The sequence below is a fragment of the Carcharhinus amblyrhynchos genome, chromosome 30, assembly GCF_965287045.1.
Source record: "Carcharhinus amblyrhynchos chromosome 30, sCarAmb.v2.hapA, whole genome shotgun sequence".
In the NCBI taxonomy this organism is placed as follows: Eukaryota; Metazoa; Chordata; class Chondrichthyes; order Carcharhiniformes; family Carcharhinidae; genus Carcharhinus; species Carcharhinus amblyrhynchos.
The window spans coordinates 1918826-1944778 of NC_137353.1; the positions used below are offsets into that span (position 1 = coordinate 1918826).

General features: G+C 42.5%; 1 protein-coding gene across 1 annotated transcript in view; it reads right to left on the reverse strand.

Moving 5' to 3' along the window:
- Window positions 1–25567, reverse strand: part of LOC145360168 (solute carrier family 2, facilitated glucose transporter member 1) — a 29694-nt gene extending 4127 nt beyond the window's left edge. Inside the window, exons 1-9 of the mRNA XM_080215169.1 lie at window positions 25312–25567; window positions 13244–13339; window positions 8259–8419; window positions 5284–5524; window positions 4033–4195; window positions 2846–3033; window positions 1618–1722; window positions 1099–1200; window positions 407–610 (exon numbers count right to left, since the gene is read on the reverse strand). Of these exons, the coding sequence (XP_080071295.1) occupies window positions 407–610; window positions 1099–1200; window positions 1618–1722; window positions 2846–3033; window positions 4033–4195; window positions 5284–5524; window positions 8259–8419; window positions 13244–13339; window positions 25312–25326 (1275 nt within the window). The 5' untranslated portion in view covers window positions 25327–25567. The remainder of the gene's footprint in view (window positions 1–406; window positions 611–1098; window positions 1201–1617; window positions 1723–2845; window positions 3034–4032; window positions 4196–5283; window positions 5525–8258; window positions 8420–13243; window positions 13340–25311) is intronic.
- Window positions 25568–25953: the final 386 nt, after the last annotated feature.

Below are 25953 nucleotides of genomic sequence, written 5' to 3' on the forward strand. Positions count from 1 at the left end.
ACTAATACTGCGATGTCCAATATTTTTAAGTCATCAGCTCTGAGTCCTCCCAGTAGCTCCGATAGATAAATGGCCCGTCAACTTAGAGTAGATATTTGAGTGCTTTCTACAAACATCACCCAACTAGGAACACCACAGTCCTATTTCTGAGTGTGTCTCAGTTCATAGATTCATAGAATCCCTGCAGTACAGAAGGAGGCCTTTCGGCCTATCAAATCCACACTGACTCTCCAAAAGAGAAGCTCTTTTGGTTTCAGATTCCAGCATCTGCAGTATTTTGCTTTTATCGACTGACTTCAGGCTGGAGTTTTCAGTTCCGCGGGGGGTGGGACTGAGAGATTCCAACCAGTGATTCCTCGTCACTTTCCTGCCTGTAAGGTGAGCTGAAACAACACAATGCACCCACCTCGATGTACTGGAAGCCCATGCCGACCAAGAAATTTGCAGTCCAGTTACACAAGCCAGCTACGGCGATGGCAGAAGGTCTCGGGCCTTGACTGAACAACTCAGCAACAATAAACCACGGGATTGGGCCTGGTCCGATCTCAAAGAAGGCCACAAAGCCAAAAATGGCGACAATGCTGATGTAGCTCATCCAAGTCAGCTGCTCCTATTGGCCAACCAATAACACAAGATTATTAATGTTTTATACATACAAGAAACAAACACATTCTTAAAGCACAAAATGGAAGGAAATCTCTTGGGTGATGATATTTATTTTACTATCTGTGCTGCTTTCTCCTTTTCCTTGTGCTGTGTCATCGATCTCTCTATGGCATGAAGTTGCCAAGTGAAGCCCGTGGGCTGGTTCTGTCCTCGGGCTCTCACTGTGGGGTTGGGGTTAGGTCATCAATGATGTTCCAGCCGCGCCCCATAAAATGGGCAACTTGCCAAATGAAAAACGAGCCCTTCTCATGCCGTCAAGCTGGTCATATCCGAGATCTTTTGTATCAGAGCCACGACTTACAATTGTTCAAGTTTCATTTTGACACAAACCCCACTGACGTTTCTTTCTTTGTTACCCTGCAGCACTGAATTATACAGACACAGAATTATTGAATTATACAGACACAGAGAGTTACAGAACAAGCCTCTCACCAGAAGAACGAGTGCAATGGTCATCAGAATGGCACAGGTGGCCATGCCAGCCAGGCCAATCAGGTGAAGAGTACGGCGCCCGGCTCGCTCCACCACGAACAACTGTAGAAACAAAAAGGTCACATTAGACTCTGCACACCAGACAACACAATCCTGTCCATTTACGGGTATAGAACAGTCAGTCTAGCTGGGTGCTGGGCCAGGAATTAAAAACACATTCAATTACAAAGCATTTAATTTATCCATCCCCACCCCCACCTAAAGAGATGTTCTCCCTTCATCCCTTGATAGTTCTGAGTTGTGAAGAGCTAAACCTAAATCGATCCCACACATTGGAAGCCCCTTCTTCACGTGTAGCCTTGGATGGTTGATGTTAATGGGCTAAGGCTGTGGAGGATGACTCACCAGTCCGTGTGGCCCAGTTTCACACTGAGACTTTGGAGAGTCATCTTCCATTTAAGTCAAATTCCTAATTTTATTACAGTTAGGAAAGTCAGTAATTTTGTGGAGAATACTTACTGATACAACTGTGAAAGCAGTGTTAACCACACCAGAACCAATGGTGGCATAAACAGGCTGTTCAACACCAGCTTTCTCAAAGATGTTTGTTGAATAGTAGAATACCTGCAGAGAAAATCAAATAGATATTGAGAAACACTAACATGGTGCAATTGGCATTTACAATCTCAAAATCTTACATCTTCAGTGAGGAATCATGCAGAATTCTAACTGTTGGTACAGACCAAATAAAGTGATGAGAACTCTCAGGGTGGAATATTTCAGTCAATGCAGGAAGTAGTCAGAAGATGAATCTTACAGATTTTTTGTACACAGCCAGTCCATCCTTGCTCCTATTTACCTTCTGATGACTCCACAGGAGTTTCCTTTATCATCAACAATACTGAAACTCTGGTTTGAAATGCAGTTGAAATGGGATTTCCCATTTGCTCTCTGTCCAAATCCCCACCATGGGCCACTTGCACAGAGTTGTAAATTTCACACACAAACAAGGGTGTGTTGTCGTATCAGGCAATAACCAAACACCATTCCCAATAATGACATCCAGTACATGGCTGCCCTTATCCAATGATTTCTCTTGAGTGGTGGCTAAGAAAGACCACTCCATTTCCTTTTGAGAAAAGGGAAGGCTTGGAGCGGCTGAATTAGAGTTTTCCAGATTACAAAGGCAAGTGATTGGACCAAAGAAAACCAGCAAATGCTGGAAAATCTCAGCAGGTCTGACAGCATCTGTGGAGGGAGAATAAAGCCAACGTTTCGAGTCTGAGAGAGCCTTCATCAGAGCTCTGGATGACCCTTCTTGGAGGGTGAGTTGGAAGGGTCATCCAGTCTGGAAACATTGGCTCTATTCTCTCTCCACAGATGCTGAGATTTTCCAGCATATTTTATTGTAATTTTCAGATTCCAGCACCTGCAGTATTTTGCCTTTATCTACGTGATTGGAACAAGTGGGTTACTAAAGGGAAGGGCAAGGCTGCAAATTATAAATGCAGAAATTAAAATTAGAAAGGGAACTCAGTGACAAGGTTTGTAGAATAACTGAGATCCAGAAAACATGGCCAGGAATTCTCAGCTGCAAAAATCTCATTCAATGATATGAATTTCTGAAGAGAATGAATTGAGGGAATGATGAGAAGGTTGTGACCGGGATTAAAGCCCCAGAAAAGGGCAAATTTCCTGGGTCTAATGGCCCTTGCCCAATGACAGTGAACCGTTTGCCTGTACTTACAGCATTGATGCCTGACAGCTGCTGGGACAACTGCAGCACGATTGCGATGATGATGGGCTGACGGTACATTGGTGATCGGAAAAGCTCAGGAATTGTGACTTTCTTCTCTCGCATCATCTGCCTGCTCTCTTCCTTCATCTCCTGCAAGTCACTGCTCACATCTGTCGTTCCACGCAGCTTCTTCAAAACTAAACAAATTTGTCAGCGTTAGTTTAAGAAATATTAACTCCCAACCCATAAAAATTGTGGAAAACACAATATTGTCCCAGGAGTGCCAACGTGGGATCTCTCCTCCAGAGCTCCGAGGAGACCCGTAACTCTCCAGTCTCTTCCCCATGGCCATTTATCAGTCTCAGGGTAACGGTGAGTGTCACCATAGGATGTCAGGCTAACCTTACATTCAGCTGACACCCACTCAGGGACACGCCACTGCTGTAATCGGGAGACAGTAAGAGCATTAATGGAGAGGAGGGGGGACGGAGGGTGTGGGGGCGGGGGGTGCCTGGATGAATGCTCTTTCTGAGAGTCAGTGCAGACTCAATGGGCTGAATGGCCTCCTTCTGCACTGTCAGGATTCCATGGTTCCTATGCTGCAAATTAAACACGGTAATGCTGTCAGCAGTTCTACACGACAACACGGTGAGAACTGAGGACATTTTTGTAAGCAAAACAGAAATAAAGATTTGCATTTCCAGAACCCACTTCACGGCCACTTTCCAGCCAATGGAGTACTTTTGAAATGCACCCACTCTTGTCGGAAACCAGGCAGTTTGTGCACAGCAAGATCCCACAAGCAGCAATGTGATAACGGTCAGATAATCTGACTTTAACCTAATGACCAATCAATTTCCTACCATGGAAGTTCCTTCCTTCGATTCCATTTTTTGGTCTGATTTAGTGAGGTGCCACTCATCCCCTCTGGGCACGAGGCACCTCCGACATCATCGGCCATTCCTAAAGCTATCAGTCAGCCTCATTCCCCAAACACAGTGTGGAACGTGTCATCTGGGTTTTGTGATTAACTACCCAGTGACCAAGGAGCAAACAAAAGTCTGAAACTTTCCTCGCACTGTTAGGTTTGCTAAATAGTTACACTTCTTGTATTATTCTTACAACAGCTTCAAATAACAATCCCTCAGCTGTTCAGAGACAAAACAGAGCCGTGTTTCTAACAACTAAAATCTTACCACTTTTTGCCTTGCTTTCCTCATTCTTGTTGATCAGGAGGAAGCGAGGGCTTTTTGGACAGAATGGTAAAGCGATACACTGCAACAGCGCGGGGAAGAACAGAAACCCAAGCAACAACGGCCAGAGAGAATCATTTCCCATGATAGAGTCCAACCCAAAAATCTGCAGATACAAGGAAAGATTATTTTAATCAGTTGCATCTGAAAAACAAGTAGCAAAAACTGTTCATCTTTGCTGAATAGATCACATCAAAGGCCTTAGAATTCGGGAGATTAGAAGGATTGGCAATGACAAAGAGGATTACACAAAAGGCTTGCAGTCTGTGTTAACTGCTGCTCTGAAAGGCAATTAGCATAGTAAATACATAGGGTTATGGGGACAGGACTTGGGTGGGATTGTTGTCAGTGCTGGCTCGATGGGCCTGTGGGATAACTGCATGGGGTTACGTGGATAGGGCCTTTGTAGAATGCTCTGTTGGAGAGTCAGTGCAGGCTCGATGGGCTGAATAGCCTCCTTATGCACTGTAGGGATTCCATGATAGTATGAAAAGGTTGCCATTGATGTAAATGCATTGCTTTCCTGTGCACAGTCAGTGGCCCGTGCATAAATCTCAGAGCAACCAATCAGTGTTTTCAGCAAAATAAAAACCAAGCAACTAAACAGTGCTTGATCCTGATTGGTTAGAATAAGGTTGTTCTGGTGTTGTATACGCTCATGCCAAGAACAATACTGCAATTAATCTACAATCATTCAATATAAAATCATTATTCTCATCCATAGTTAGAAATGAGGTTTCCCGAGACTATAACAATAATATAAAGTGTGAAGGAGACATTGGCCGCATCTGCAACTGGGATTCTCCAGTCCCGCTGCAGTGAATGGAGGTTTAGCTGACCACCGGATTCTCCGATCCCATGGGCAGCAGCAGCGGGACACCCAAACATTGAAGAATTCCAGCCATGGAACTGACCGTATTGACTAGAATCTTCTGGCTGTTCCCATCAGCGGAATCTTCCAGTGCCATCGACAGAGAACTCTGACCATGGGAAACCCACATTGACAAGGGGCGGCATGGCCAAGTTGGGCCAAAGGGCCTGTTTCCATTCTGTAAACCTCTATGACAGCAGCGGGACTGGAAGATCCCGGCATCAGCCAATGGCGGACTGCCTCATCCACCACAAAACACGCCGCAGGGTGGGGGCGGGAGAACATTAATGTGAAGAGATACAGCCTGACTACCTATTGCTCACCTGTGCAATGAGAATTCCGACCACAATGCCCAGCTGATGGAGAGTACCCAGAGCTCCTCTTAAAGCCGTGGGAGATATCTCACCAACGTACATCGGAACAAAGCCTGTGGTCAAACCACAGTAGACGCCGATAATGAACCGTCCCAAAATCAGCATTTCAAAGGAGCTGGCCAGTTTGGAAAAGCCCATGAGAACAGCTGCAATAAACGCCAGGATGTTGATCATCAGCATAGAATTCCGCCTGGTTCAAAGAACAGATACATTTTTTTAAGTGGAGCAGAATTCAATCACAAGTCTTCGAATTGTTTCATTCTCAAATATGAAGAATTAATTTATCCGATGAAATTCAAAGGATCTCAGTTTTATAAATGTTCATTCACTAGAAAATACATTCCCCACAGACTGTCCCATCTTCAACATCCTAAGTTAAACTGCCTGGTAGATATCTATGTCCAAACCTGAGTAACTTTATAACTTACAAATGACAAATTCACACCGGAAACTTGTTGAGTGCTTCAAATGTCATCGCACGGACCAAGTGCTGGAAAACGGGATCAGAATTGATAGCGTGCGGTGGCTGACGCAGACACAATGGGCTTTGCCCACAGCTGGGACTCTCTGAACTTATTGCAGCAAACGGAGATTTGGCTAAGCACCAAATTCTCCATTCTCGCTGCGGGCCAGGCGAGACCGGAGAATTCTGAACTAGTACTCATTACAATTATTTTATATTTTTGATTTTATTTTCATGTTTCATTGTAACATGAACGCACTGGCAGGTAAGGAAGTATACTAAGGGTGCAAATTAGATAGGAACAGTTCTCATAACTGATGATTAGTCACATGTCACTGGAAAAAGGATTGCAATCTTAATGTCGGGTATGGGACAGAAGGCAGAGGCCAAAGCTTCTGTGTTGGTACAGTTAAATTTAAACCCAAGTCCTCAACAAAGGGCTTGACAGTGGGAAGAAAATCACAGTATCAGGAAAATGTGCTCCATATTAATTATCATAGACTGAAGTTCCTGAGTTCCAAACAAATTCAAGCTTAATCATAAATGGACAGTGTTATCAGTGAAGATATTTTGAACAGTGAACTAGATCAACATCACTGAGGATCTCAGGCCATCCTTTCCTCTCCATCCTTTCTCTATCTCTGTACTTGACTAAGACCTGTTACATCTCTACCTATTTCCAGTTCTGATGAAACTTCATCAACCTGAAACATTTACTCTGTTTCCCTCGTCGCTGCCAGACCTACTGTTTTTTTCCAGCATTTTCTGTTTTATTTCAGATTTCCAGTACCTTTAATAAAGACGCTGATAAAACAGGGTGAAATAATCTGAAACTAGCAACTACTAAAAGGGTTATTAGGAGAATGGGTTCTAGCTATGAAATCGAGGGGAGGGGAGAGTTGAAATCATTGTTAATTGTTGCCAGGTATCATTCTCTGTTGTCCCTGAATTTATGATGTGGAGATGCTGGCGTTGGACTGGGGTAAACACAGTAAGAAGTCTCACAACACCAGCTTAGAGTCCAACCAGTTTATTTGACAGTAATCCCACAAGCTTTCGGAAACGGTGTTCCTTCGTCAGGTGGGTGCAAGGTTCTGATCAGAGAAAGGTGTATAAAGACACACACTGTAAACTGTAAACATGCAACACTCTCTGATACTGAGGTTGGAATAAATAAGCCAGAGGATGAACCAGTGTCTGGGGCTGAGCTGTCATTACCCAAATGACTTCACCAATCAAACCAAAAATGGTCCTGAATTTTGAATGAAATGATTAACATCCTTATTTTGGACTAATTGCTCTGGATTCCTTTCATTTCCTAATGACATTTGCCAAATGACCTTGGAAATATAAATGAGTGCTTAGCACGAACTTGCTTCAGTAATGTCAACATTTCCATTGAAGGAGTGTTGGGATTAGGTCTAAAATTGCAAACATTCTTGGTCAGCTGACCATCCATTCTGAGAATCCTGCTACTAGAGTTCTGATCAGATTTGTTGTGTTGATGATGAGATCTATTCATTGCCTGGACATTGATTAAATCCAATACCACTGTCTAACTTGCTTCAGACCAATAGTGAACGTTGGTTCAGTGCTTCGCTACTTCATGTGTGGTACTAAGCACCGTGTGGTGATCTATGGAGAGTCGACAGAACCCAATACAAGAGGCAACTCCTACTTGATAGTGTCCAACTCAGCCAGATTATACTATCAACTTTCTGTTTAATATTCTTCTCAATGGCCTCCTTCTGCACTGTGGGGATTCTATGATTCTATGAAGATGTTCAGGACAGTTAGTGACTGTTACATTGCAATTGACTTAATCTCCACCTTAAAAAGCAAACCAGTTGTAGGATCAATGCAGAGCCATAGGGAAGAACACAACACAGTCATGTGAACTATTCCTCTGTTTCTGCCAATCTTTACAGCAGAGATTGAAGTTATTGAAAAGAAAGTGAAGGGGCATTGAAGGGCAGTTGGCAAATATTTGACAGTAGTATTGGAAGTTAGCAGAATGTGAAATCGTCAATAAATATTGGGATTAGGTCTAAAATTGCAAACATTCTTGGCCAGCTGGCCACCCCATCAACTGGGTCTTTGATGGGGATTTCAGTCCTGAAGACGTCAGCAGTATTTGTTCTAAATATTGCCGACTCATATTTGGCACCAGCTGTACATTTGTCCGAGTAACAGAGGTCATGGCAGAAATAGATACCGCCTCATTTTCTACCTGGTTTGTTAAGAGTTATTCTGAGATAAGCCGGCATATCAGAGATTGTAGCGCCAGTAAGTGACAATCGCTCGGCCGACTATAAGAATGTAAAACATTATTTGCTAATAACAAATATTTGCCCCAGAATGTCAGGCTGTGACATTTGCTAAGTCACATATCAAACACTGTGATATTACAGTGTAGTAGTAAAGAAATGAATAGCTGGTATGGATTAGAAATATATATTACCTTCCAAATCGGTTGACGAATAGCCCAACTGAAAATGATCCGAACATACCACCCACTGAGAAAATAGCAACAGCCAGAGACCAAACTGTGGTGAGAACTGATGGCTTGATGGGTTCATTGTAGCGTTGTAACCAGGTATCATTAATAAAGCTTTCAATAACCTGAAAGAGAAATCAGCAACATTGAAGAATGGAAGAGATGAACCATAGTCACCAAAACCTTTTAGACAAGGACTTCTGTCCTGAAAATTCCAGTGGTGTTTGTACCAAATGTCATATTTGCAATAAAGTGGAAGTCTGCTACTAGCTGTGCCATCATCCCATTAACAGAGGTCATGGTACAAATAGATACAGCCTCATTTTCTACCCGTTTGTTAAGAATAACTCAGAGATAAGCTGCTATATCAGTATTGCCAACACTAAATAAATAGTAAATCCAAAAGTTGATAATAGTGAAGATTGAGTGATGTTATGATTCTTTCTTTACGTTGGGAGAAAAGTAAAGTCGGAGCGAGGCGTTAGTGAAAAGGTTTTAAAGTAACATGGCGTTGGATAAGGGAATGGACCAGCCTGTCTGAACACGCCACCCACCAGAGGGCACGAACGTCCCATTTGCTCAGAGCAATGCGTGTTCTTTACCATAACAGTCACATGCTTTATCTGCTAGTGTTAACAGAATTTGCATTTACTAAAGGTCACAGCAAAAGGATATCTTCCTGATTCTACGCTTGATCCCATCTTGGCAGGAAACTACCTTTCAAGTGGAACAGGCTGCTAATGTTCCTATGTCAGACTCTAACTCAGTAAAAAGTCTGACAACACCAGGTTTTAGTCCAACCTATTTATTTGATAATAGACTCACAAGCTTTCGAGGGACACCCTTTTCGTCAGGTGAATGGAGAGTTCTGGCCTCAGACAGAGCATATAAAGCACAGACAGTTTGGAGATTACTGATTAGATTCTAATCAGTAATCTGATTAGATACTGATTAGATACTGATTAGATTCTAATCAGTAATCTCTAAACTGTCTGTGCTTTATATGCTCTGTCTAAGGCCAGAACTCTCCATTCACCTGACGAAAAGGGTGTCCCTCGAAAGCTTGTGAGTCTATTATCAAATAAATAGGTTGGACTAAAACCTGGTGTTGTCAGACTTTTTACTGTGTTTACGCCAGTCCAACGCCGGCATACCCACATCAAGACTCTAACTCAACATTACCTTGCTTTCAGCAGTTAGATAGCATTACTATAATTAACTTTTCTAACTGCATTTTTTAAACTTACTGACATCATTGTGACACCCATTTAACAGCAACAACCAACTCATGTTTGATGTCACAACAGGAAATACTGAACCTTGAATCTGAACTGATAATCCCTAATTCATTACTGTTAAACTTAAATTTTATTATCTTCCTCTCAAATTTCCAGCTAACCTTTTACAAACTGGTGTTGGACCGGGGTGGGCACAGGGAGAAATCTCACAACACCAGGTTAACCTGATGAAGGAGCAGCGCTCCAAAAGCTCGGGGTACCAAATAAGCCTGTTGGACTTTAACCTGGTGTCGTGAGACTTCTACAAACTGAACTGTTGTTGTTCATTAGAAAATTCCTTCAGTCAAAGGCAAAGGGCTGAATTCTCAACACAATGGATTTCACCCTGGAACCCATCCCTGCGCACCCCCTCCCCCCCCACTCAGCACTGACCCTTAGCACTACCCCCCCCACAACCCTCAACCCCCAGCACTACCTGGGCACCAACCCTCACAGTTGCTTTAATATACCGGTGAATTATAAAATCTAAATACTATCACACTGGGGAGATAATTAGACAGGCTAATGCTCTGGGGACCTGGGTTCAAATCCCACCATGGTAACTGGTAAATTCTCAATTAAATTAATAAATCTGGAATTGAAAGCTAGTCTCAGTAACAGTGATCATGAAATTGTCATCAGTTGTCGAAAAAACCCATCTGGTTCACTCGGGAAGGAAATCTGCCGTCCTTACCCAGCCTGGCCTACATGTAACTCCACAGCCACAGCAGTGTGACTATGAACTGGCCTTGGAAATGGCCAAGTCACTGAGTTCAAGGACCAATTAGGGATGGGCAGCAAATGCTGTCTTAGGCAGCGACGCCTACATTTCAAGAAAAGAAAAAACAAAAAAGTGAAGAAAATTCATTTCCAGTACATTAAAAAATAAATGTTTTGAGTGTTTGTATTAAGTTAAATACAACAAAACATCATTATTTACACATTGAATTTGTTTATTCATACTCTCAATCAGGAGAGTAGAGATTTCGGTAAATCAATAGGAAGAAACGGATGAAATTATTTTTCGCTAACTGTGGTTATTTTCCTCAGGGCACAGTTTGGGCAGGTCTTTCATTTATATTCAACAGATTAGTGACCATTTGGAAATGGTGCACGGGATATTCATTGTGAAAGCATCAGGGAGTTGGAAAATAACAACTGATATCCCCGTCAATCATTCCCACAACTATTTCCTAACGAGCTACTTTTACAAGATTTCCTTAAAAGTCAAAGTTGCAATGTTTAACTGGGATGACTGTGTGTTCATGTATGGGGCAGTTATTTGAGTCCTGTCCAGACACTGTGTGTGAAACAAAAGGTTTTCCTATTTACAGAGTGGCTTTTAGCATCAATCAGGTTTGGGTAGGTCCAGTCAATGTGCTCATACTGATTGATGGACAAGACTGGTGTAACAATGGAAAATAAATCTGTATTGGTGACTTCAGTGTGCTGTTCAACAGTTGAAAGCATTCTTTTACTTTCTTTGGGAAAGGTTATTTATGTGATGGAGGTGGGATAATGGAGATCCATGTGCCAAATGCAGAAACGGATGCGAAAGCTCCATAATCCAGTGCACACCTTGACATGGTGTTTCTCAGTGCTAACGTATACACTGATCTATTGCTGCAAGTTTGACTGCCTGCTTCAGTAATATCATACTTATATACAGTAATATATACACTTATCTGTTGTTGCAAGTTTGACTGTGTCAGTAAAACGTCAGTGGGCAATTATAATCCATAGTTTCTAGCCTAGTATATGACTGCCTGTAGCAAGAGCACACAATGATGTTTGGGCCAAAATAACCTCCTGATCATTACTAATCTAAGATACCGCCATGTTAGATGCAGCAAAGGAATTTGTTACATCAACACACATTTTTATTTTGCCTTTCATGGCTAATCATTAACTTTCGACAGCTATTATTTTTCCTGCCTTCCAGTCAGAATTTGAAGACTAGGGCCAGAATTCTCCCACCCAGCCTGCACCTGGGATTCTCCAGTCCCTCTGCAGTGAGTGAAGATTTGGCTGAATGCCAACTTCTCCATTCTCACTGGCAGCAGCGACGGGTCGTCTGGCATTGAAGAATTCCCAGTCCTAGGCGTTGGTGCGAGGCTTGGTTCTACCTGTTAAGTTTGCTTTTCCAAGTCAACATTCTAATAATAATATTCAGAGAATGGAAGTGCAGTTAAACAGCAGCTGTGTTAGATAAAAAATGTTGGCATCAACTTTAGTGAAAACCCTGCAATATATTTGAGTGTGCTTGTCAAAGCATTAGCATAAGGGTTGGTGACATATAAAAAAGGCTGAAAAAAACAATTTCAAAACCAGACATCGATAAGATCGAGAAGCTTCTCTCTATACCCAGCTAATGACATCATGTTCCATTGACTGATATTCCATTCTGAGGCATCATGAGGCTTGATTGATCCAATTACCAGTCTACTGTTCTACTGGTCAAAAAAAAATCTAAGCAGGAATTATTCAGGGAAGGTGATAATACATCATATCTATTTCTAATTGTACTGTCAATATACTGAGGAACAAATATCACATTTACAAACCAGCTGAACCTATACATGATCAATAATTATTCCATTCCTAAATATTATATTTCCAATGTGAAGATAGGTTTTAACAGGAACAATTAGGCAGATTACTCTGAGCATATTTCCAAAAATGTTAAGACTGGTTTCATGAGGACTTTCTCAGAAGTTTCTAGGTGAGAAATTCCACATAGAAGAATGCATTTTCTATTCAGCACTTTCCAGGCCTTTGGTTACGATGGTTAAGCCACAGCTTGTCACTGGAATGACACTGTCACTGAGTTACCTGGTTTATTCACTCGCCTCTACTGAATTAGCTTAGCTCCGCTGCAGTGAAAAGCTTTATTGTAGTCAACACATTTAGAAGTAAACGCACAATGTTTCTGTTCTCAATAGCTATTCACTGACCCCTGAGCAAAAATAATGAGGAAGGGGCAGGATGATGTCAATTGAAGGCAGTCAAGGTTCACACTTTAAGAATAGTTACTGAGGGCTTGCAGAATTTGTTAGCTTTTAGTGTGGGGAAGAAATACACAACGTAGCAATTCAGTCCAGGTACATTTAATTGGTTACAGACAAAACCATTTTATAAGGATAAACGGAAGCTGCATTCTCCAACATGGGGTGACAAAGTGGCATGCTGGTTAGCACTGCTGCCTCACAATTGCCAGGGACCTGGGTTCAATTCTGGCCTTGGGTAACTGCGTGGAGTTTGCACATTCTCCTCGTGTCTCCGTGGGTTTCCTCTGGGTGCTCCAGTTTCCTCCCACAGTCCAAAGTTCTGCGAGTTAGTTGGAATTGTCATATTAAATTGTCCTTTAGTGTCTGTCTCCAATTGTGTAGGATGGATGGATTAGCCCTGGCAAATGTGTGGATTTACTGGGGTAAGGCAGGGGGTAGGGTCTGGGTAAGATACCCTGGCAGAGATTCAATGCAGACTTGATGGGCTGAATGGCCATAATGTACTATTAGGATTCTATGATTCTAAGTCCAACCAACATAATGCGCTTAAAGTTTATTACCATAATACATGCCAAGTGAATCAATCTTTCCTACAATGTGCACGATCCTATTATAAAACAATTGAATGATTTTTTTTGACTGGAAGCAGTTCTGAGCATCTTACCTTCTGTGGGGCATTGATGACACCTGTGTTGTATCCAAACTGTACTGAGCCAAGCACTGCAGCACTTACTGCAATTATTAACCTCCCAGTAATTTTCTGAAAAAAATAAAGGAAAAGACAAGATCACATTCTGTACTTTGTGTACCAATGTTAACACAGAGCTGGAATGAAAAGGACATATGGGAAAAGTTGGGACAGGCTGAGCTTCTGGGTAAGATCTTTCCTGGAGGCAAATTTCTGGGATTTTATTGAATGCAGATGTTTGGTTTGTGAAGACTGTTTTTTTCCCCTCCCTCCATTCAATATTTTTCTTTCTCTGGTTTGGTTTTCTGTGTGTTCCAGTACAAATGTTTTTTTTCCTTGTAAGCAATCAATAACTTTATATTTGACTAAAATGTCTCACATTTTCAGTTTTTATCAATTAACATGATTATCCTTCGAGGAGAAACCTCCAGTCAGTTTAGCGATCCCAAACAAAAACCCCAACTTGGAATTGAATGCCTACATTTCTACTTTATTGGCCAGAGTGCGTCTGCATCTTTATTCTGCCTCATTTGCAGAACAATTACTCGCTTGTTACCGTTAAACATTAGCTTCACGGACTCTGGTCACATTGTTTAATCACTTTCTTGCAGTTCAGCAAAAATCTCAGACTGGGTACAGTAAACAGTGCACTTGTCAAAAGTGGAGATCCTTGTTTTCAGCGTGTACATTAAGCAGCTTATTTACTTCCCCAGTAGCACAAAGCACTGAATTGATTGAAAAACACATCAGATTAAATTCTACTCAATAAACTCACAGAGTTGTGCAATTAATTAAAGTACATCCTCTTCAACCTAAAAATGTCAAATAAGCACATTCAAAATATAAAACCTTTTCCTTTTAAGTAAAGGATTAGGGTTAGGTTGATTAGGCCATGCTAAATTGCCCCTTGGTGTCAGGGCGATTAGCAGGGTGAATACGTGGATTACAGGGATAGGGATGGGATTGTTGTCAGTGCAGGCTGGTTGGGCTGAATTGTCTCCTTCCGCACTATAGGGATTCTATGAAAGCATTTCCTTACTTTAATGGGGGCTTTATTTTAATTTAAACTAAAATATGCAGCCTTTTGTAAGCTTAGCTGGAAGAGGGGTGGCATGATGGCACACTGATTAGCGCTGCTGCTTCACTGCGCTGGGGACCAGGGTTCAAGTCCCGGCTTGGATCACTGTCCGTGTGGACTTTGCACATTCTCCCCGTATCTGCGTGGGTTTCCTCCAGGTACTCCGGTTTCCTCCCATGTCCTGAAAGACGTGCAGGTTAGGTACATTGACTGGAACAGGCGCTAGAGTGTGGCGACTAGGGGAATTTTACACTAACTTCATTGTAGTGTTTATGTAAGCCTTACTTGTGACTAATAACTAAACTTTCCTTTTAAGTATAACTTTGAATCAAATGAAGGAGCTTCCTATTTATTACAAAATAACTCTTTAATAGTTTCAGTGCTTTCAGAACTAAAGCAAATATGCAAAAGAAAAATCGTGGGGCAGCACAGTGGTTAGCACTGCTGCCTCACAGCACCAGGGACCCGGGTTCCATTCCAGGCTTGGGTCACTGTCTGCACGGGGTCTGCACATTCTCCCCATGTCTGTGTGGGTTTCCTCCAGGTGCTCCAGTTTCCTCCCACAGTCTGAAAGATGTGCGGGTTAGGTGGATTGGCCACACTAAATTTTCCCTCAGTGTACTAAACAGGTGCTGGAGTGTGACCACTAGGGGATTTTCACAGTAACTTCATTGCATTGTTAATGTAAGCCTCCTAGTGACTAATAAATAAACTTTTAAAAAAATCCAGTAATAATTCATCGGATAATGCAGAGAGAAACGGAGTTAACAGTTCGGGTCAATGAACCCTCGTCAGAACTGGAATTTAGGTGTACAGTTTTTAAGCGAATACAGAGTCAGTGAGGTTCGGGGGGGGTGGGGAATCAGTATTGGGGAGGGTGAAGTAGCTAAAAAGCTGACAATGCTGGATAAAGCTAGGTGAGAATGTGAGTCAAGAAACTAAAGAGGTGAAAATGGTTACAACAAAGGACAGGAAACCTGGCAAAGGGACGCCTTTTGTGGCTGGAGACTGTGTGAGAAGAAAGACAATTAGACTCCTCCGGTAACGCTACCATTCCTGTGACTGTATTCCCACACCGTCTCCACCCCCAATTCTGCTTGTACAGTCATCACCCAATACCAACACCCTCCATCCAAAAGAAAATGGGATAGTGCTTGGGGTTTAAAGTTGTTAAGCTCGATATTGAAGTTCGTATAGTGCCGGGTGATGCTGTCCCAGTGAAGCTCAACACAACGAAAGAAAGCCAGACCCGTGTGCATGAACAGGTCAGAGTCATTGCTAGTTATGTAAGTGAAGAACCGTGTTATGTTGTACCCTGCGTTAAAGCCACAGCTACTTACTGAGAATAAGAACCTGGATTAGAAATGCATGTTGTAACCAATGAAAGAGCAATGCCACAGGGCAAGGACCAGGAAGTCTGGGTAGGAATGGGACAGAGAATTCAATTGACCAAAAGACTGAATGGAGATTTTCAGCAAAGCCTTTCTGCATTTTCCAATTTCCAATAGAGAGGATTCCTCATTGTGAGCACAGAGTACAATACGCTTGGGACCCTGGCGGATGAGCAGGGAGATTCCTAATCATTTTCACTGGTTCTGATTGTTTTCCTGTTATCCACCGATTATCGCCAGTTTCAATCTTCTTCTCAATCACATTCCAGAAAACAACCTTTGAGAATACAGCCAATCATCGCCCACCTTCACAGTATTCCTCTCAAAACACTACAAAAATTCCACAACTAACATACAAACTTGGCTCAACATTCTCACCATGAAGCTCTCCAATCACAGACAACCGAGTACACCCTTTCCCAACTTTCACCACACTTCCTCTCCGGAGCTAGAAAGCTCACTGCGAGAAGGCAGTCAATAAACGAGCCCCCCGTGTAAACAAACAAATTCAGAACCATTCATTTCTAATCCAGGTTACAGTTCCCAGTTAGTAGCAAGCAGCTGTGGCTCTGACGCAGGGCACAACATAACTAACAATGGCTCTGACCGGTTCATGCACACGGGTCTGCCTTTCATGGGTGAACCCCTATCTGAGGTCAGGTTAACAGGTAGACACACTTAAGAGTTGGTGAGGAGGGACAAGGAGAGATCCCATCTGAAGCAGCGGGGGTGGGATTAGTCCTTCTGAAGTGGGTGGGGGGGGAGACAGAATAAATTTTCTTGAAAGAGAGGTTGTTGTGCGCCTCTCTCCACTTCACCTGACGAAGGAGCAGCTCCAAAAGCTTGTGACTTCAGATGTGCCTGCTGGGCTCTAACCTGGAGTCATGTGACCTCTCATCTTTAAAAAGAGGCAGGGGTTCTGAGGGAAGTGGGTAGAAAGGTGCTTTATTCAGAGGAGAAGGAGAAAACCCACTCAGAGAGAAATCTGAGGAAGGCACATAGATGACTTGGATGAAGAGACTGAAAGTGTGGTTTCTAAATTTGCTGACAACACAAAGATCGGTCGGAAAGTAAATTGTGAAGAGGATGTGGGGGGGTTACAAAGGCCTGGCAATTGGGGTACAGTGTGGGAAAATGTGAAATTGTCCATTTTTGGATGAAAGAATAAAATAAAAATTTACTAACTAAATGGTGCAAAATTTCAGAGCTCTGAGGTGCAGAGGGATCTGGGTGTCCCCGTGAATCACAAAAGATTAATGTACAAGTATAGCAAGTAATTAGGAACGCTAATAGATTGTTATTGTTTATTGTAAGGGGATTGATTACAAGAGTAAGGAGGTTTTGCTTCTGTTGTACCAGGCATTGGCAAAAGCATATCTGGAATATTGTGTATAGTATCGGTCTCCTTATTTAAGAAAAGATTTAAATGCATTAGAAACAGTTCAGAGAAGGTTTATTAAACTCATAGAAGGAATGGGTGGGTTGTCTCTAAGGGAAGGTTGGAGAGGTTAGGTTTGCATTCACTAGAGTTTGGGAGAATGAGAGGTGCATTGGTCAAAACCTTCAAACTCCTGTGGGGTACTGATAGGGAGGACGTAGAGAGCATGTTTCCTCCCATGGAAGAATCTAGAGCTAAGATCATTGTTTAAAAATAGGAGGTTGCTCATTTCAGATGGAGATAAGGAGAAATTCTTTCTCTCAGAAGGTCGTGAATCTTTGGAATTCTCTTCCTCAAAAGGCAGTGGAAGCAGAACCTTTGAATATTTTTATGGCATAGCAAGATCGATTCTGGATGAACATGGGTGGGGGCTGTGAAAGATTATAGAGGTCAGCAGGAATGTGGGGTTGAGGTTAGCCCAGTAAGAAGTCTCACAACCCCAGGTTAAAGTCCAACAGGTTTATTTGGTAGTACAAGTTTTTGGAGCACTGCCCGCTCCGAAAGTTTATGCTATCAAATAAACCTATTGGACTTTAACCTGTTACTGTAAAACTTCTTACTGTGCCCACCCCAATCCAACACCGGTATCTCCACATCAGGGTTGACGTTACAATCAGATCAGCCATAATCTGATTGAATGGGAGAGCAGGCTGAAGATCCGAGTGGCCTACTCCTGCTCCCAGTTTGTATGTTTGTCTGTAAAAAGGCAACATTGTTCAGGAGAAAGGGAGTTTTATTGAGCACAGCAGCAACGACTGAGACATCAATTCCAGAATTTCCTCCCAAAACTTGTGTACCCCTTTTTTCAAAAGGCTCCTTAAAGCCTAACCCTCGACCAAACTTTCCTGACCAAACAGTTCCTCTGAAACGCCATGAAAAATCTTAACTGTGTTAAAGGTGCCATATAGATGCAAATGATTGTTGTTATGGAACGAGAGTTCCAGGGTCACCTGCAGACTGGAATGGACCTGTTCAGAGACAATACCCAGGGATTAGTGCTGGGATTCATTAACAGATCCTGCAAAGGTTTTCACAGATACATGTGACAAGACCTGATAACACCACTGGAATACAACTACAATTTGACATCAAAAAACTGACAATAATGTAAGACTGAGCCACATAACGAGACGTTACGACAAGTAACCAAATGTGTCGTGAAGGAGGTAGCTTTTAAGCAGAGTATGGCAAGAAGGAGAGAGATGTGGATAGGTTTAGGGAGGGAATTCAAAAGCTTAGAGTAAAGATGTTCTGTTCAAAGGGATATTTGTCCCCTCCATACCAGGGTGAAGTTCTAATTCTAAATGAATCAGAAAGACCTCCAATAGCAACTAACCATGAAAGGAACAGTGACATCACAGGGAAACATTTTCCCATTTAGTCACGATACCCAATCCAATGACATTATTTCAATATATTAGAACATCATCATTGCTTGTTTATGATGGTAATATGACAATAATGACACGTGTGGCATCATCCTAACCCACCATCAATCAGTGATGGAGCTCTTTACAAATCAGGACACTTTTTCCCAGTAGATTTCCGTGGATATAAAACAGACCTGGAACTGAAAAGGATCTTTGAAAGAAAATGTAAACATTACATCCTGCAGTCAAAAAACTGTTCTGAAATTTTCCAAATCCACACATTCCTCAGGATTGATAACAAATATATATATTTATATATTATATAGTTTGATTGCATCGCTATTGGTGGCCAGGCTACAAACTCTGGGATTCCCTAACTCTCTCTATCTCTCTACCTGACTATCCGCCATTAAGATGCCCCTTAAAACTTTCTCCTGGATCTAATACATCTTTATGAGGCTCGGTGTCAGATTTTATTTTTAATGCTCCCTTGAAGCACCCTGGGATATTTTATGATGCTAAAGCTGCTGTAGGCATTTAAGTTGTTGTTGTATGTGAGCAACCATGGCAACTGGAATGAGCTGCTAATTATCCCCACGTGGACACCCAGCCACGGCTATGGAGAGAATCCCAGTGGGACACGAGAAGTGCTCTGAATTGTCAGTGTCTTCTCAATTAGAGATTCCAAAAGTGATTAACAGTGATAGCTCTATGGCTGATGTGTGGCCTGACCTCACAAGGCCGACACTGGCAACTCGCAACACTTAAGCAGCTCAACATCATTCAAGACAAGGCAGCTCATTTGGCCCATCTATTGCCTTAAACATTCATTCCCTTCAACACTGATGCACAGTGGCAGCAGTGTGTGCCATCCACAAGATGCAGTGCAGGAAGTCACCAAGGCTCCTTCAACAGGGCCTTCCAAACCTGCGACCACTACCATCGAGATAGATAAGAGCAGCAGATACATGTGAACACCTGTAAGTACCCTCCCCCCTCCCCCCCCTCAGCTACACACTATCCTGATTTGGAAATATATCATCATTCCTTCACTGTCACTGGGTCAAAATCCTGGAACTATCTCATGGCTAAACAAACAGAAATCACAGGCCTTTAGCTGAAATTTTGGCGTCAGATTCCCTCTGTTTAGCCAATGGGATTGTGCAACTTAGCTTTAATTATGGGCAGGAGCCGGAAGTAGAATAAACACAGGCAAGCGGACAAAAGTTCAAGATTTTCCATTTGCATTCAGCTTTTCCTAACCTGTGTTCACAATGTAACTAATGTTCCATTCGTCATTCCCATTTCACAACATTACTGTCTCAAACATATAGCTAAGAATCAACTTTATTTCTATTCCCTGAATTTGGATTCTGCAGCCCAGCACCAGGGACTGACTCACTTCCTGCTCATGTTAAACACATGTATTACCCACAGCAACAGACTGGTAGCAAAGGTTTAGTTGAATCTGTTGCCTAATGTATTTTGCAATACAAACGCTGGGCGTTGGTCAAAAAGGTGAGGAATTCTGCAATTCAATTTTTGAAAAATATATAACATTTGAAAAAATTTGAAGGGATGGGGTTGAAGAGGTTGGATTTCAATCCCAACTCTGCCTGGCTACCTGAAATAACCAGATTTATGCAGCCCCTGGAAAGCTGCCTGGACTGAGCCATTTACAACTTTAAAGTTAAAAAAACTGGATTTATTAGTGTCACAAGTAGGCGTACATCAACACTGCAATGAAGTTACTGAGAAAATCCCCTTTAATGGATCTTCCTAAACTAAGATAGCCTTTCAAAACCGAATTCTTTCTAATTTATACAATGCTGAACAGAATCTGATTACACTATTGTGATGTGGGTATGCCGGCGTTGGACTGGCGTAAACACAGTAAAAAGTCTGACAACACCAGGTTTTAGTCCAACCTATTTATTTGATAATATTCTCACAAGCTTTCGAGGGGTTACCCTCTTCGTCAGGTGAATGGAGAGTTCTGGCCTCAGACAGAGCATATAAAGCACAGACAGTTTAGAGATTTAAAAACTTGATGTCTGTGTCGATATGCGCAATCTTCTTGGAGATCCTCTCCACTTGGATCCGGCAGTTTGTGGTGTCGATAGTAGTCATGATGTGGGTATGCCGGCGTTGGACTGGCGTAAACACAGTAAAAAGTCTGACAACACCAGGTTTTAGTCTATTGTGCCCAGAAGTGATTTTAACTTCATCCCAAACTAGGAAGTTTGGCCTGCTTCTCTTTGAGGTGTCGGCCAGTGTTTTGGGAGCTGGAAATGTCTCACCCAGCTAAGTTATTCTTTTTTAAAGGGCCTCGAGGAACAGGTGTGTGCATGTAGGCTCCACAAGGAACATTTTTTTCCCCTATCATCAACACACAACCTCTTCCCCTCAACTCCCTACGATGGGACCCTCGCTGGGACCCCCTTCCCGCAGCACCAGGGGATGGCCATTGTCCACCTGTCATCCCAGGGGCTGAAGATTGTTTCCATCTCATCACATGTTGACTGCTGGCCCAGCAGTTAAAATCTCCAACGCCTCATCACTAAAACCAGCCGTTTCCTGTTGGAAACCTTCTGGCAATTAGAATCTCGATGCGGTGATGTGGGTTAGAATCTCCCCACTCCTGGTGTGGGTCATTTATTGCTGCATCACCAAGTGAGTATAATTCCCCTCTGCAGAACTATTGAACACTGCACCAAGTAACTGTTCCAAATAAAGTTCACCAGCGCAGTCCCCAAATGTAACATAATCACTGCCTCCTGATTTATCTTGTCCTTTTAACCTTGACAGTGTCCTGCATGTGAGTCAGTCAAGTGATTTCCCTACAGCAAGTAATCTGATATCACTCCGAAGCCCTCAGCCTCCAACACCTTTATTACAAATTGCGTCACAGTTGGAACTGGAGAAAGCTGCTGGATCTCTGTGCAGAGGGTCTACCAGGACAAACTCTGTCTCTTCCCCCACGTCACCCATTTTTCGGACGATCTAAACAGATTATTTTGTGACTCAGTCAAAGAAAAGCCTTGCATTTATTTAACACTTTCTCCCTAACTTGGGAGTGCCCCAAGACACTTCCCAGCCAATGAGGTGGAGTCACCGTTATAACGTAGGAAACACAGAAGTGCATTTGTGCACAGCAAGATCCCACAAACAGCAATGTGAGAATGGCCGGAAAACCTGTCTCATGATGTTAATTGAAGTATAAGCATTGGCTTATTGACGAGAACGGCCCTGTCCTTCAGAATACGTCTCCTTCGAGGTCAGAGGGCTGACTTTAACATTTTTTTGAAATATGGCACCTCTGACAGTGCAATTCACATTGCACTGGAACTTTCGTCTAAATGATGGGCTCAGATCTTCGGAGTGGGTCATGAACTGAACGTTCTGACTCCAGGCTGGGAGGCCTGCCCACTGAACTATACAGTACTGACAAACATAGACGAGCCAGTCAGAACTACAGCTCAGAGTTCCTCAAGCACTCACTCGATTTCTCCTATTGCAAGTGCAGTCTGGTAAAAGAACCTCCAACTCCTAATTCCATGTGATTGGACGAAGCCTGTATTTTACAATATCTGATAATGCAGTGAGTAACAGTAATCGCAGTGTGTATATCAGATAGTCTGTAAAAGTTTCCCCATCTCTGCTGCCAGTCCACAAGTCCTAAAAGGACAGTACGGTGGCATAGTGGTTAGCACAGCTGCCTCACAGCACCAGGAACCTGGGTTTAATTCTGGCCTTAGGTGTCTATCTATGTGGAGTTTGCACGTTCTCCCCGTGTCTGCATGAGTTTCCTCCGGGTGCTCCAGTTTCCTCCCACAGTTCAAAGATGTGCAAGTTAGTTGGATTGGCCATGCTAAATTGCATGTCAAAGATGTGTAGATTAGGGGAATTAGTGGGGTAAATGCATGGGGTTAGGGGATAGGACCGAGAATTAAGATGCTCCGTCAGAGAATCGATGGGCCAAATGGCCTCCTTTCTGCACTGTAGGGATTGTATGATTCCAGCATGCATTTCTGTCACCTTTCAGGAACATGTAAGTTTGTTGATACTTTATTATTCTGAAATCCTTTTGCAACTCATGGTTTAAAATAGCAGCATGTGCACAGGCCGAAGCAATACAAAACCAGTAAAGCTGGCTTGCTGACGCCATCATTATTGATTTTCAGTACTGTGCTATTTTGATTCTAGCTTTATAAATTGTACAGCCTTGGAACATTCTAGAAAATTCTTGAAGACAGATCTGGTTAAAGGTGCAAGCTTTCTATTGCAATATTTCGGAAATGCCGGAGGATATATTTCTAATATTTCATTGCAAATATTACACTGGCACAGAAGTTTCTACAAAGTTTCTGAACCTGGCTGTCTACACCACAATGCAGTACTGGCGAACCATACAAATAGGCACAGCTGCGCCCAGCCCTTGTGTGTGAAATGTTGAATCCAACAGTATTTAGTTGGTATTACATTAAAATGCTGATGTCGCGTCAAGAAATAGATCTCGTAAGTTTAGTTGGTTTAACACATTCATGATAATGTCTAGTTGTGTTATTTCAGTTGAGTGAAGGGAAAGAGGTTTTGTGCTGGTCTCGTTGATTCAGTAGATTTGGATATTGCTGATTAAGAATTTATGATATTCATTGTTGCCACAGCAACAGATCCCTGAAAGCATTTAAGCTGTTTTATTCTTTTCACATGACTTAGCGACCACACTTCCCCTCCATCTAACCCAGTCATCGCCCTTTCAGCTCTGCTTACTCAAGATAAGAAAATGAATTCATAGTGGAAATGATTACAATCGTTTTAAGTGCGGAAATTAAAGCTTAATTAGTCAACATCTCTTGTGAATACACAACAGATCTATCCTCTAGGGACCTGGGTTCGATTCCAGCCTTGGGTCACTGTCTGTGTGGAGTTTTCCCCGTGTCTGTGTGGGTTTTCTCTGGCTGCTCTGGTTTCCTCCCACAGTCCAAAGATGTGCGAGTTAGGTGGAATGGCCACATTCAAATTGCCCCTTAGGGCCCCAGATGTGTAGGTTAGGTGGATTAGCCAGGTAGATGTGTGGCAGTACAGGTGTAGGGCGGAGGAGAGGGCTTGGTTAAGGTACTCTGTTCGTGAGTCAGTGCAGACTCGATGGGCAGAATGTCCTCTTTTTGCACTGTCGGATTCTATGAATCATATGTACAAGTTGATACACACTGGTGTTTAAAATATAAGTAGCAAGCAGATTTGAGAATAATGGGGATATAAAGTGTTAACCATTAAGAAGGAGACAGAGAAGTTACAGAACATAAAGTAACATTTTCCCAGGAAGCGATGTGTGGTCTGGGGACTACTGAGGTGGGATCTCTGTACGCTCACCGGCTCACGTACACATTGCATTCTTCCCGCAGTCATACCCAGTAACTGGGCAAAGACTGAACCATCCCACCTCACAGAGAAATGTGATTTTAAACTGTTACATCCCAATACCCCACTGAAATTCAGAAGGCTGCTCTCTGTGTGGAGTTTATGATGTCCATGGTCAGCATGGAAATGTGTGAAATAGTTTAGGGAGCCAGCGATTCGGTCACAGTTACTTGGAATAAATGAATAAATCTTTTTGTTTAAAGCGTTGCAACACACCCCCTGAAATGAATCAGGAAATTCTCCCCCACCAGGAGGTTAAATGATTTGTTTCTTTTTGGCCAATACACAAATTCGCTGTGGGAGTTTCACTGGAAGTTACTGTTGGAATTGGTTCTAATCCGGCCTGGAAGAGTTTTACCCCGGAGGGGGCGGGGGGGGGGAGGTGAGTGCTGCTGATGGATAGATGGCTAAAGGAGCTGGTGGAATTATAATGGTGAATTATTCAGCAAATTGTGTCAATATATTAAAAGGAACTAGACATTTTAATTTATGGGATTAGTTTTTGACATCTGAGGCATTGTATTTACACATTAACTGGAGTCATTATTAGTCAGAATGATTGCTATTGTAAACAGTTAGGTTTTAACCAGTTCCCTTCTTGATAATCTAGGATTTAAATCCTGATGGAAATTTACCCAGAAATATTTAATATATTGGGGCTGCTTACCAGCTTGTTTACTGATCCATTGAAAATCTGTAGTTTTTAGCTTTGCTGGTCTTTAGGGAGTGAGTGCTGAGTTTTACAATCAACAAAACCTGGACTTTTTTAATCTGATAAAGCAGTCTCACCCTCCAAACTGCATTTTTGGCAACTCGATAACATCTCAAGGAATCAAAACTTCTGCTGATAATAATTTCACTGATTTCCATCCTAATTAAAGTCTTCCTCAAGCTTGGAATTCTTTTTTTAGAAACCTGTTTTCCGTTTTGGATGATTGAGGTAGGTATTTGTTTCACTCACTGTTTTGGAAACATGCTTTCCAAGGCAGAAGGACAATGATCCTTTGTGATTATTTCTCCTCCTTCAGACAGAGAGTAATATTGACATACCTCCCCCCTCCCGCCCCCCGCTCTCTCTCTCTCTGAGTAAAAATACAATCATTCTCTCTCCTCTCCTAACTGTCTACCCTGTTCTTCACTCTCCGTATAAACTGTAAACTCCTCGAACACACTGAAAAGTTTCAAAAGGGAGATACATCCCACCTCACTTCTTTTTAAAAAGTCCCATGTTCTTCCGCAATGTAAAAGCTTCGCACTGGTTTAACGTTTCTTTGTAATATCCCAGCCACCCCCTCCTTTTCAATGACTGATGGCAGGGTACAGTTTAGCAATGTAAACCTTACCTTCTCTGTGGCCATTCTGCTGTCACACACTGAGGGGAACCCCTTTGATTGCAGTAAACGTTTCAGTAAAACTGGCTTGGATGATTCGCCGTTGGTTCAAATCCTTCTGGAATTAGAGCCTGTAATAAGTCCTCACACAAAATGTTCTTGGTATTCGGTGGAAAACAGCCTCCCAGTAGTAAGTTCCTTCTGTGTCCTTCTGTCCTGCAATGTAATCTGGAGGGGGGGCAGGAGAAGGAACTGCTCTTTGTGTGTCAGTGATTTGAATGGGATTGGATATCAATGAGTGACGTTAGAGAGGTGTGTGATGGGCTTGCCACATTCCCATTTGCTGAGGATAGAATGAGCAAGTCCCCTATGGTGTTGGCAGAGAGTGAGCTCCCATCCCCCAGAGCTAAGCAGCAACCTTCTGTAACAAATGCTGCTGTATTCAAATTTATCTCGCACTGCATTCTCTTTACAGTTCGAAAGTTACAGGAGCAAGTCAAAGTTAGATATGAACAGTCACTGTACAATATATCTACATCACCATTAAACCCCGAGCAGGAACAGGGGCGACTGGAATGTGTGCTTAATGGAGGGAAACCCCCCCTACTCTGGCCTCACAGGATCTTTCGGGCTAGGTTCAGATTTAAAACACCC